This window comes from Balaenoptera physalus, assembly GCF_965194825.1.
Source record: "Balaenoptera physalus genome assembly, chromosome: 21".
NCBI lineage: Eukaryota > Metazoa > Chordata > Mammalia > Artiodactyla > Balaenopteridae > Balaenoptera > Balaenoptera physalus.
This window is the reverse complement of record NC_138902.1, coordinates 34,322,170-34,335,479: the sequence shown is the minus strand read 5'-3', so window position 1 is coordinate 34,335,479 and position 13,310 is coordinate 34,322,170. Positions and strand designations below refer to the sequence as shown.

General features: G+C 53.9%; 1 protein-coding gene across 1 annotated transcript in view; it reads right to left on the bottom strand.

The window, feature by feature from the left end:
- ARHGEF10 (Rho guanine nucleotide exchange factor 10) overlaps positions 1-13,310 on the bottom strand; it is a gene marked incomplete at its 5' end in the record, with an annotated part of 87,660 nt that overhangs the window by 27,267 nt on the left and 47,083 nt on the right. Inside the window, 4 exon segments of the mRNA XM_082443959.1 lie at positions 7,196-7,377; positions 8,016-8,161; positions 9,670-9,840; positions 12,759-12,851. Of these exon segments, the coding sequence (XP_082300085.1) occupies positions 7,196-7,377; positions 8,016-8,161; positions 9,670-9,840; positions 12,759-12,851 (592 nt within the window).

The following is a 13,310-nucleotide window of genomic DNA, read 5'->3' as shown; positions in this document are numbered from 1 at the left end:
AGGCCATCTCTCCCTCATGACCTTGACATTTTTGAAGGACGCTGGTGAGTTAGTCCATCGGATGTGTCACAATTTGTATTTTTAAAGCACTGCTGATGTAATCACTATTAATAAAAGGTCCCTGGTCTCTAGAAACGACCTTTAACCGCAACCAAAATTTCAACAACCGCGCTCCTCCCAACACCAACGTGAGTGCCCCAGTGAGCCTTCTCTAACGCTTTTTTAAAAGGATGGAGAGGAGGTCTGCAATGAGCTGGGTGGGTGCACAGGCTCCCAGCGCCCGCGAGAACAGCACCCACCGCTGACTCGGGCTGATCATTTAGCCAAATGATCTAAGTCTGGGGGGACATTAAGCAAACGGTTAGCACACAAAGAGTTCTGAAGCTACTGGAGGGTTTCGGGAGTGAAGTGGGTGGGTGGTGAGGATGGTGACTTTCTACGCACCTCAGTGTAACTCTTGCCTGACCGGTGGAGTCATCTGGAAGCCCTGTGTGAGCAGCCATCCCAGGGGGACAGTGCAGAGATTTGGAGCTGATTTAGAACTCTGTGTCTGTAACCAAGAGGATCATAAATGAATAGGTACCTGTAAAGCCTCTTTACTCTTTATCAGAGAGTAGGTAAAGTGCAAGGTTCAGACAGAGACGGCAGAACAAGAAAGAAAAGGAAGGAAGGAAGGAAAGGGCAGATTCCTCTGTGCACCTTCTGAACACACAGGGACGCCCTGGAGGTGGGAGGATGGTCCTCGGTGTGAAAACAAGAAGGGCTCGGGCAGCCCCAGGGCAGCCGCACTCGGACTCCCGGGTCACCAGGAGCCTCCTGCCAACCCGACACACTGGACTGATGCTGTCCACCGCCCGGCAGCTGGGACCCGCCAGGCCCAGCCTGTCCAAGCAGAGGGAGGGCGGGGTGGGAGCTGCGAAGGACGAGGCCCAGCGTCCAGGGTGGTCTAGAGTCACGTGTCAGAGCAGAGAGGTTGGCGGGCGCCCGGGACGAGCTCTGGAGACGGGGAAGGACAGGAAACGGGAGGTCACAGGACCGGGCCTGGTTCCCCCTTAAAGCTGCGTTCACGAGGCCCCACCAGCCCCGTCCTATGTCATCAGGGATAAAACCAACGCTGCCTGAGTCACCCCATCCCTGGAGGGAGAAGAGGACTTTTCCTGGCAGGTTAGAGAATCTTCCTTATTGGGACTAGAAAGAGTTTCTCTGCCTTTACCCAACGTGAAAACATCTCAAAATTCACACACGTGGTGAGCGTCAGAGCTGCTTTATGGAAGGGCACGCTGGGGACACAAACACACAAACAGCAAATAAGATCCTAATGAACCCAGAGGACACGCACGAAAAACCACAGCATCCACTCAAGTTACACAAAACAGAACAAAGAGCCGTCGTTCTTTTCCCAAACGCTACTTTCAGTTTAGGAAAATTTCTTTTTCTGGCTAAATTCATATAAACAACAGATCTGCAAATCAAGATTTCTGTTGGGTGGATTTCCCACCATCTGGTCACAATGCCCAGCACCCTGGGTTTCTGGGAGCAGACGGCTTCTCACTGCGCCCGTCTCCATGGAAACCCTTGCAATTTGGCTTGAAAATGCAGGGTTTCAAAGCTCAGTGGAGTCCGTGTGGCCAAGGAAACAGCAACACTGCCCAGGGGCTCCCCGGGGTGCGGACTCAGGCCCCGGCGGGGGCGGACCGGCTGCAGCTCTGAGGCCGAGGCCCCGGCGCAACACCAGCTACTGGGGTGGTGGGAGAGTCCAGGGCCGGGGGTCTCCAGGCAGGAGGCGGGGCAAGAAGGAGTAAACAGGGTGCGGAGACACCGCAGACCAGACGGAATCCAACCCAGAGACAGTGGGCGGTCCTGGGGTGGCGAGGGGGATGCAGGGCGGCGGCTGAGTAGACACCCCGCTGAACAAGAGAGGCAGCCCTGCCCCACCCAGCAGTCCGCAGGCCTCGGGACAAGCTCTCCTTTCCAGAACTTTCCTTTCATTCAGAAAAGTTTGATAGCTTACAGATCGAGGACTTTTTTTTAATGAGGAAGAACGGACTGTTAAAATTACGCATCTTCAGGGCACAGTCTGGCGACTGGATACGCACACGTCTGTGGGAGCCTCTCTCCCAGCCTCCCGCCTGGACCGCGCGTTGGCCTCTGCTCGGCAGACCAGCCCCCGCCGGGCACCCTGTCCCTCTCGGGCAGCTGCTTCCGCACGGGGAACACACTTTTCTGCTTCCTCGGATGGCGAGGCTGCTGTCTACAGAGGAGCCCGGGTCTAACAGGGAACTTTCCCTCTTTCTCCTTCCAGAACGAAGTCGACCCAAAGTCGCATCTGCAGCTGGAAGAAAGCGTGACGCCCTGCAGGGCGAGCATCAGCTCCGGCCCTGGACCCCGGGTCCAGGCCCCCTCCGTCTGCCTCTGAGAAGGAGCAGAGCTGGCCTCACGTGCAAGGTTAAAGCCGACCTCACGCAGGTTTCACTTCTGTTTGTATCATGAAGAGCGCCTCCTCCCTGCCCCTGAGCACTTGCTTCTTGTTTATTCTTCGCACTTCGTCTCCAGCTGGGTTCACTTCTCCGGTCTTCGCCTCCCACCCCGGTCTCTGCACGTGACTGTGGAGACCCTCCCGCGTCCCCCGAGGAGCTCAGTCCTCCTCACCCCCTGCCCAGATGCCGCTCCCTGGAGGGTAAGGATGCTTCGGTCTCTTCCAGCTTTTTTTTTAAGATATTTTTTTTTGGACGTGGACCACTTTTAAAGTCTTTATTGAATTTGTTACAATGTTGCTTCTGTTTTATGTTTTGGTTTTTTGGCCGAGGAGGCATGTGGGATCTTAGCTCCCTGACCGGGGATCGAACCCGCTCCCCCGGCATTGGAAGGCGAAGTCTCAACCACTGGACCGCTAGGAAAGTCCCTCTTCCAGCGTACTTTTAATCATGGCAGTAGCCCCCCCCACCTCGTTCCTGAGCTGCTGTACCCACTGCCCCCGCTTCCCCCTTCACAGCCAGATGGCAGGGATCCGGGCACCTGTGTTAGATTTCAGCCTACAGGGGACATGCAGTAAATGCTTCAGGATGGGAAGTGACACTGGTCCAGGCAGGCTGTCAGGCTGGCCTTCCATTCTCTCTGCAAAGTTCCTGATGGCAAACAAGGGCCCCATTTCCAAACAGGGGCGCCTGGCTCCCCGGAACTGCCATCTGTTCCCCTGCAGGCTGCCGGCGGGGGGGTGGGCACAGGGCAGATGACCGCCGACACGCACGTCAGCGCCGTGCCCACCACGGTTCTCCCCGGCCTGCGTCCCTGCCCCACGACAGGAAAGCTCCACAGCTGGACGCTGGTCCAGCCGCTCAGCCCCCCAGAGCCCAGGCCGGTCCTGTGCCCCTACAGTGTGTCTCGCTCTGCGACAAAGAGGCCCAGCTACGCGTCTGGCTTTTACTGCCCATTTTAAGGATTAAGTAACGACGTGGAGAGCAATGGGCGCGATTTTTACAAGATGGCACGTATCAGTATTTGCAGATGAAAAAGTGCTTCCCTTTAAACCAGATCCAGCTGCTTCTCACCTGTTGAAATGTCTCAGGAACCTCTCCTTGGGAAGCGTTTGCTGCTGGGTGGTGAAGGTTTCTCCTTCTTGTGTACGTGACTCTCTGAGGGTCCGGCAGCTCATCCCCCCAAGGCACCTGCGGAGCTGGCACTGTGGCCACTGCCCCTCACACCCTCCACGGCGCCCACCTGGCACAATTCCTTGAAAACTGGGGGCGCTTTAGGGCCCACTTGTGGGAACTAAATGAAGAAAACACTACAGTGTCACCTTCTTTCTGGCAAAAGGGAAATTTATTTTCTCATAAACCCACCTCCTGAGACAGCGCGGAGCAGGGTGAAAATAAGATGCGATTAGCACAGAATTTTGCAAAGTCAGTTCCGGGGCTTGGAAGCTTAAACCAACCCAGGGACCCCAGCTTGCAGGGCCCTGCACTAGAGGGAAACGTTTAAGGTCATCACGTGTCACAACTCAAGGACACGGAGGGTGCAAAGCAAAGGCACGCAGCAGGGGCCACGCTGTCTCCGCCGCTGAGTAACAGACCCAATCTTGCAGCACTGAGCTTCAGAACAGAGTCATTCAAACAGCAGAACAGTCACATGAATATCGACGGGGAACACGACTTCTAACTTAGCTGACGGGCCTTGAGTCCCGTCTTCCAGCACATACAGAATTAGCACACTTTAGTTTGTTAAAAACCATTTCTTTTAATCTAGAAGGCATTTTGAAAACCATCTACTCCACACTCCCCTTTCACAGCTCAGAGCTAAAAATTAAACCCACTTTAAGGATGAGGAAACTACAGAGGCACGCACTAAACCAGGATCCCAGGCAAACATCTGCGCCCACGGCGCTGACTGCTTCTGCCAGCATCGCCCCTGATCTCCAGACTCGGTACCCAGAGCCTCCTGTCCCCCGCCCCCGCCCCCCCGCACTGTCTGTCCACTTGGCACCTCGACTGGTAACACCCTGCACTTAAAATGGGTGAATTGTGTTCATGTGTATCATTTTTTTTTGGATTCCGCATATAAGTGATATCATATGATATTTCTCTTTCTCTGACTTACTTCACTCAGTATGACAATCTCTAGGTCAACCAGAGGGAAAGAATCGGGGGGAAGGATAGTTAGGGAGTTTGGGATTGACATGTACACACTGCTATATTTAAAATATATAACCAACAAGGACCTACTGTGTAGCACAGGGAACTATACTCAATATTTTGTAATAACCTATAAGGTTAAATCTTACAGGAAAAAGAACTTGAAAAAGAACAGATATATGTATATGTATAACTGTATCATTTGCTGTACACCTGAAACTAACACAACATTAGATTGTTAATCAACTATACTCCAAAATAGAATAAAAAGTTAAAAAGAAGCAACACGTAACTAGGACTATTAAAAGAGTTTTGGACAACGTGAACACCAGGATGGGCAGCGGCTCTGCAAAGAGCCCTTCCCAGGACACCTGGACCGAGAACATGTCCTCCCCGGGAGTCTCCCCACCTGGAAACCTGCACCAAGACGCCAGCCAGTCAAACTCCCACTGTCACAATCTGTTGATGATACAGACCTGTTAAGGGACAAATGGGCACCTTCATTCTTTCTCCTCAAGAAGCCAGCATTGCCTAAACATTAACAATCACCTTCACTCTGCTCTCCTTTATTCCAAGAGACAGATATTTTACTGCGTTATCAGCAACTGCTTTGTTTTCCTTCTCTGACCTTAGCCTTTGTTCTCCTGGCGTCCGACCACACATGTAATGGAAACCATAAGAGTAAGAGGATCCTTGGATGGAGATGGATCAAGGACCCCCGATTCTACAGCAACTTCTCAGGTCTTGAGGTCTATCTGGAGACCACTCAGTGGTCTCGGTCCTGCCTTTAAGGACGTAGTAGTATCACCAGTTGTAAAGCCAGAGTGAGCAGCTAGATAACCTGGAAGCAAAGTTCTCCTTAAACTCAGAATGAAGAAGAAGATGTACTCTGCAGAGTGACACACTTTCTTCTGATGGACGATGGGGACCACGTATCTGCATTTGCCGTAGCTGACAGGAGCTCGTGATAACATCTAGGGCTCAAATGCAGCAGTAAACTTAGTCCAGGTTCTTTCTTGCGTGTAATATTTTACAAATTAAGTCATCCTGTTTTCTGCTTTTTAATACTGCTGACTTGAATCTTATTCTAAGTTGGCTCAGTACGAACCATAAATTAGAAGTTGAACGTGAGAACGCAGTGTTCCCTGTAACACAGCATCTATTTCATGGATTGAAGGCGTCCTTGGAGATCTGAACACAATGAGGCAATCTTGATCACAAACCCATCTTGGGATTGCTTCCATTGTAATACACACAAAGGCATTATTTTTGTTCACAAAACCAAGACATAAATAGGATTTGCTATACTTCCAAGTAATGTTAACGGATTTTTAAGAACATTTAACACACAAAATCTTCACGTTGCTCTTACTAAGTAAAATTTTAATAAATCAAGTCAACTTGGAGACCGCTTCTCCCTCCCTCCCTTTCCCACTCTGTCCCCCTCCCAAAACCACTCCTCAGCTGGTCCCTCCTTACGAAAATCCGTGATACAGTTTGGTATTTCGATTGTTAGTTGAGACGGTATGCACGTTATTTAAACAGGAGAATGACTTTTTCATCAGCAATTCAGGAGTTTAGGAGCATATGCTCAAGGAACTAGCATCCCAAGCAGACCACCAAACCGCAAGACTGTTAACATCAGGCGAAGAAGAAGAACAAACAATAAAAGAGACCCCACATCGGATGGGACCCAACAGTCACTGTGACCTGTTCCCGTAAACCCAAATGAACGTGCATGTTCGCTCAGAAAAGCTGCACCTTTCAAAAGCAGCCTCCTCTGAACGTGTCAGAAACAACACAGTCTAAAAGGTTATTGAACACACTTATTTTTAATATTATAAATTTAAATATAAAGGCTCATTTTATATATAAAACAATTTATGGAAAGTTCCCATTCACTGTACTTTAAGTGCTCCACAATTCAGGGGCCAAGGCCAGTGAGTGAGTAAAATTTAGCCAGGCTTTTCTTGGATAAACACAAAGCAAAACAAAAAGAAAACAGAAGAAGAAAGTAATGATTATGACACCAAGTTCAAGACCTAGAATCTTGGGACCGTTTAGTAACAATAACTGTATTATAAGACTGTTGAGCAAGTGCTGGGACCCTCTTCCCCCGATTCTCTGTGAAAGGCACAGGCGGGCACCACCTCCGTGGAGACCGAAGGGGAAGGGGCGGCAGAGCTGAGACCACCACCCAGGCCCACGCTCTCTGGGACCTTCTCTGCATCCACTCAACGCACCCTCCGGAGAGAGCAGGGCCCCTGCCGCAGCTGCTGGCGGGAAGCGCAGGACAGGACGCGAACCAGGAAGATGGAATGCATCCCCAGGGCAGGGCCCCCGCCCCCGGACCCCGACGGGGACAGGCTCAGAGAGGAGCCTCCTGGATGGCACGTGTGTCCACGTGCGCCAGCCAACGTTAAGCACGGGCTCTAGGACCGTGTCACCCGACAGACTCACCGTCTTAACCAGGTCTCCTGACACGGTGAGGGGCTGAGGACCGAGCAGGTTACATCAGAGCTACGGTAGTCCCAGACCCGCAAGCGCGTCCGTGACGCATCACTCACTTGGCTTGGTGCCGGCCACCACTGCCAGGCTCTCGGGCGCGGGCACCACGGGACCCCTGCCATTCTCCCCCGAGCCCTCGCTGCCGCCGTACTCTATCACTTCCACGTGCCCGAGAGGGACGCTCCACTTCAACAAATACCTCTGGCCGGTCGATGTCAGGGCGCCGCTGTCATGGGAGGTGCTGCAAGGAGCAGAAACCCTCGTGTCAGGCACAGCCAAAGGAATCAGTCACGGGACGCCGCATCCCTTGGAGACTCAAGAGAGACGCCTCTGAACTGCGGGCTTGAGTGCTTCTGGCGTTCTCACCAGCACTGACCACGCGGTTCCACAGTGGGTTTTCACAGAGTATACATATACCCAAATTTAATAAGAAAAACCATCAAAAACATATTTATAGAGAAGCAACTAATGAGAAAGGATTTGAACGATGATACGGACAGGGACCACAGCTGATTCAGGACGGCTAGAAACGGAATTCGGTTCAGTTTCCAGCTCTGACACCTGCCTGACGTTTACAGAGAAAACCCACCCACGCGCCCCTCAGCTCCACCAGCAGTGAGTCGGGGACCCTCCCTGGACCCATGCAAGTCACAGGACGAGAGGCTGAGCTCTGCATACACATCTGTACAGAGTGAAGGGGAAGAGAAGGCATCCGCGCACCGAGACACAGACCGCCTGTGACCACGGAGCTCCCCGCGGGGCCGTGCATCTTACTGGACGCTGAGCTACTGGGCGCTGACCTACTGGGTGCTGACCTACTGGGTGCTGACCTGCCGGGCGCTGACCTACTGGGCGCTGACCTGCCGGGCGCTGACCTACCGGGCGCTGACCGTGGCGCACATGAGCACGTCATTCAGCATGAAGAGCCGGCGCTCCTTGGTTTTCACGATCTCCCCCCGGTCATTGTAGACGGTTTCTATCACGTCATCGGAGCGGACGAGGTAGCGACTCCCGCTGCTGAGAAGCTGGACGTTCAAAGACCACCGAGAAAAAGAAGAACGATGAGAATGAAGCCTGGCAAAATACACGAGCAGACAACGTCAAGGTTTTCTAGACTCTTTTTTCTCTACAGATGATCCCTCTATTCCCAATCACGCTTCGTGCACGTACGGTATAGAGTTCAAAAAGTGGCTTTTTTTTTTAAGGAATCTACACAGTGGCAGGGATCTCATTTCCTTATGTGAGCAGTTTCTCTAGCTATGAGATGCTGACGCAGCCACGAGGGCTCAGCTGGTTTTCACCTGTCACTCAATGTGCTCTCTCTGTTTCAGTGACTCCTCGGAATACACGCTCCAATCCTTACAGACGGTCACCCCAACCTTTCCGTTACTTAGGACACTGTATCAACCGGGAATGTCTGTAAGTGAAAGTCATTAATCTGTGATTTTACTTTTCCCGAGGACAGCATACTGAAGAGAACATCCTGACTGCTCATGGTTTGCCAGGTTTTACTTCTCTGAGCCAAACAAAGTACTCTTGGTTCTTTGGAAAGAGGCTTCATATTAATTAGTAAAGTGACATAGGTCATACAGAACTTATTTTAGCCGTTCAGCCCAGCAGGAAATCCGGAGTCCTTGGCCCAGACGTCCACACTGGCCGGCCGACCTCACGGGGATGAGGCTGCATCCTCACTAGCGCAACGGTAAGCAATGCGTCACCTCTGAGGGCCCTCGGACTGTCGGGGGTTCCCAGACATTCGGGTACCATAGGGAAGCAGGATTTTAAACAACATGAGCCACCTCGAGAATATCAGTGAAGGGAATTTTCTGCTTATAAAAATTCCTGTACAAATCCTTTGGAGAATCAGGGAAAACCTAAGCTTAAAACATATGACAATAAAGTTCTTGTAGTTAAATCACTGGATGTCAGTATCCAGTAGGAAAGTACCCCTGCCGACAAAACAAAATTATTTAACACAGCTCACATCCATTAACCTCTTTCTGTGGACTACAGCTTCAGATAAAAACGGCAAAGCCTATGTGAAATTGGATTATGGTGGCAGGAAAATGGCTTTGTAAATATGAAGCTGAGGTACAGCTTTGCTGAGGAACTGCTTTCATGCTATGTTCTGCGTCCCTTCTTCACGATAAATACAGCCCAGTGCACGCACCGTGGATACAAGTAAGAATGCATGCGAGTATCTATGCCACAAGTAGGACTAAGATGAAACACTGCATTTTGAAAGTAAAATTCGGCTAAAAGAGTGGCTCTTAACCTTTTTGGGGTCCTGGGTCCATTTGAGGACCTAGTCAACCTATGAGCCCCTTTCCTGAGAAAATGCACAGACTACGAAGGCTTTGTGCACACTTTGCAGCATTCGTGACCCCAAGGCTCTCCATGGACCCTCAGTCAAGAACTCTGGGCCAAGGGACTCGCCGAGAGGTTCCAGGAGGTTAGTAATAAGTGGCTCAGAGAGCGAAGGCTCATTAGCACGAAGCAGAGCAGCCCCAGCACAGAGTGGAAAACTCTCAACCTTGTTCAGGTACCGCTCGTTTACGGCTTTTGCTATTTGTTTGATTTCGCAGCGTTGATCAGCGTCCCTCTTCCTCTCGTTTAATTTCTCTGCCAGTGTCTCAAGCTCCGTCAGCGCCATCTGGAGTGGCAGCCGGTCGGGGTGTCCTCGGGGCGTGTTCTTCAGCATGTCCTTGAGGAGAAACAAGGCAGAGGGGAGGCGGACGTGTGATGTGGGGGTGGGAGCAGCGGGTGGTCACCACACACCGCCCCCCACCGACAGCATCCCGCGACTCTGGCAGCCAGAGGCTGGCCCTGGCATCCGCTGCTTCTGAGGAATAAAGTAAGCCCTGGGAAAGGGTAACAAACTCAGTGAGTCACAATTTGGCTGAACGTTCAAAGCTCCTTTTGCAAAAACAAAACTGCCTTATTAAACGGGGATGGGAATGGAAACAAGACACCGTTTTCCACGAAGGGACCCATCCCTACTGCGAGCTCGCCAGGACCTCAGAAATCTCTGCTCTCTGGTGACGGTCAGGCTGCTGTTCTCAGCGTGAGCCAGACCAGCGGACCCACAGACGGCCGGAGTCCCCTTCCCGCCGGCGGGTCTGCGTCCTGAGCGCCCAGCTCTGAGCCGTTGGTTAGGGCGGAGCGGGGGGGCCCTGCAGGAGCACAGCACGGGCACCGACGGCACCGCGGGCGTGGTGGGAGCCAACTCCAGGCTCTGAGTCAACGTTCGAGGGGGACGTCTACACACCGGGTGCAGTCACCTTGCCGGCTTCGCAGAGAAGGGCGAGCAAGACCGAGGCCTCCCTGCCCGGGCCACCCGGCCCGCCCGCCCCCGGGAGCTTCAGCAGCAGAGCCCTGTCTTTTTAAGCTTCCTGTTCTCTTCGGTCTGGAGAGAACTCGCCGAACGATCGCATGTTCCCCGTGTGAATGAACAACACACACTGCTCCACGCGATCGTTTCCCCGTGAACCACATCAAACCCTACAAGGCAAAATGAATCACCTTCACAGGAGCTCTGGTACCAGCAGGGCAGCCGGGTCGCGCCCTCCCGGATCCCAGCACCATCCGCAGAACCAGCGCCGCACGCGGACGGACAGCTGAGCGGAGGAAAGGGGGGTGCGCGGCGGCCGCCAGGCTGTTACTCATCAGGGTACAATACGGGGGAGAACACGGGAGTCTGGATAAAGACAAAGGCTCCTTGGGGACCACGTAGTGGAAACCGGTAGGCCCAGAAAAGCCAGGGGCACAGCGTGAGCCTGAGCTCTGGGGGAGGGCTAAAGGGTCATCGCGACTACAGGTAACAGGCCCCGAGAGCCGAGGAGGGTCAGGTGTGGTGAGATGAGGAGAGGCAGGGGAGTGGCCGGGGGTCAGAGGCACGGGCCCCTCCACGCCATCCCCCTTCACCGCCCCCTCGGCGCACGCGGACGCAGCAGGGCTCGGAGTTCGGCGGGAGGGGAGCGCCTGTCCCATCTTCCACCCCACTCCTCTCCGGGAACAACTCCCAGGAGCATCTTACCCGCAAAGCGGGGTCCCTGCACACGGACCTGTAGGTATCTCTGAAGTATGGAAACACAGAAGTACAGAAACCACCCCTCTCTGATGCCCACTGCGTTCTCCTAGGAACCAGCCCTGCCCTGTCTGAGCCCCCTGCCCCTGTGAACTGCCTGTGCTCAGACAGCAGGAAGGACTGAACACCTGCCCGCGGGAACCGCGTTCACACAAACCTGGGACCAGCCGTCTGGGTGCTGTGCCGCCATCAGGCCGGGGTGAAGGCTGTTCTCTGCCCTGGAGGGTCGGGGGCTGGCGCCCAGGTGGGGCAGGGGGGTGGGGGGATGGGCAGAGGGGACCAGCTGTACAGGAAGCTCTAAGGAACCCGGGAAGGGCCAGGCCAAGCGGCCGCATCTGTCCACGAGGACATGTGCTTAAACCAAAACCCTGGAGTCTATCGTAACTGGATTTGGACTTTAAGAATTTTCATCTGTTCCTGCTCAGCAAACTGAAACATTTAGAGGTAAGTAAAAATAAAAATGAAAGGAAAGAGCAAACTTCTTACAAGGACCAATTTTTTAAATTTGGAACCGTGTGACGGGTGGGCCCATCGAGGCCTCAGGCCTTTGATGCACCCTCTCTGTCCCTGGGGATGACTTCACGGTTCATCTTTCATCACTTGTAATGACCAGGCGAGCCAACAAGTCGCCGGATTTAACTATAGAAACGAGCTGAGTGTCACTGAGAAACCAGAAGAGGCGGAGGCCACCGCAGACCCTCCTCGGAAATAACCGATTCAAACGCCTGACGCTCATCTAAGGAGGGTGAGCCCTGAGCCCGCAAGGCGCGCGGGTCCCAGGTCTCGGGGGCCTGACGGCACATCACACGGCAGGGCAAGGCCTTCCTGATCCGACGATGCTTTATATCTGCACTCAAAGCCAGCTCTACTCCTTAAATCAACGCACGAACCTAACTGAGAATTCTTGGTCTAAGAAAACGTAGGGTCGGAGTATCTGGGAAATCTCTCTGCGCAGCTCGCGCTCCCCAAGCAGCGGGTCGGCTCCGCCGCTGACCGGCAGCTTCCCGGGCCTGCCCCTCCCCTCTGGGCACACACCTGACCCCAGAGCAGGACCCTGGACATCTGGTGTCTACCTGCCTGGTGACCAGCCTGCCTCCCCCAGTGCACGAGCGCATGTGGTTAATGAAAACTCACTCGGCTTTGCCCCAGTTCAGGCCCCTGGCCCGGGGCCCCTAAAGCCCTCGGAATTTCCTGAGTGATGGGGGGCGGGGGGTCTGGTGTTCCTAACAAGCCCCTCTCACCCCCCAGAGTCTATGCTGATGTCTGGTGTTCCTAACAAGCCCCTCTCACCCCCCAGAGTCTATGGTGATGAGGGGGGTCCCGACGGGCCCAGGAGAGGAGCTCAGGACGGGCGGGGGCCGGAGGGACCGGCACCTGCAGGCTGGGGTCTCGCCGCCCCCGGCCCCGCCCTGATGCAAGCGACCCGGGAGCGGGGGCAGCTGAGAGCCCGGCGTCTGCACGAGGAGATGCTTGGACACGGAGGGACGGACGACGGCAGGACGGGACCACTGGCCGAATCGCGCAGGAGGCCTCACCTGGAGCAGCAGGATGAACTGCGGGAACCTCTGGATGGGCTTCGTCATCAGGCTGTGCAGCGTGACGCGGTCAGGGCTGGACTCCTGGCACTGCTGCGGGGTGACAAAGGGCCGGCACTCGCGGCTCCCGCCGGGACGCAGCCCCCGGGGGAGCTCGCACCTGCTCCTCTCCACGGACAGGCTGCCTCCAAACCTGCTCCAAACACCGTCTACACCTCACACGCCGCCAAGGCACGCTGACGTCATTCGGCCTGCAGCGAGCCCTGGCTGCTTTCTGAACTGAAACCTTCAATGTTTTTATTTGATGTGTTAAGAGTCATTTATGAGCTAATTTCAATACTCTAAGAGTCAAACTAGTTTCTAAGATTCTACAATCACAACAAAGTGCAGCTACAAAAAAAGAAAGAAAGAAGAAGAAAGTGACAGAATCCCAAGTTGGAGTAGCACGGGCCCCTCAAGGCACCTGCCCTGCGCCTGGGGCGCAGTCCCTGCGGCCGCCACGGCTTGTCCCGCATTGGGACAAACCTCCCCACTTCAGCCCTCGCTCTGCCG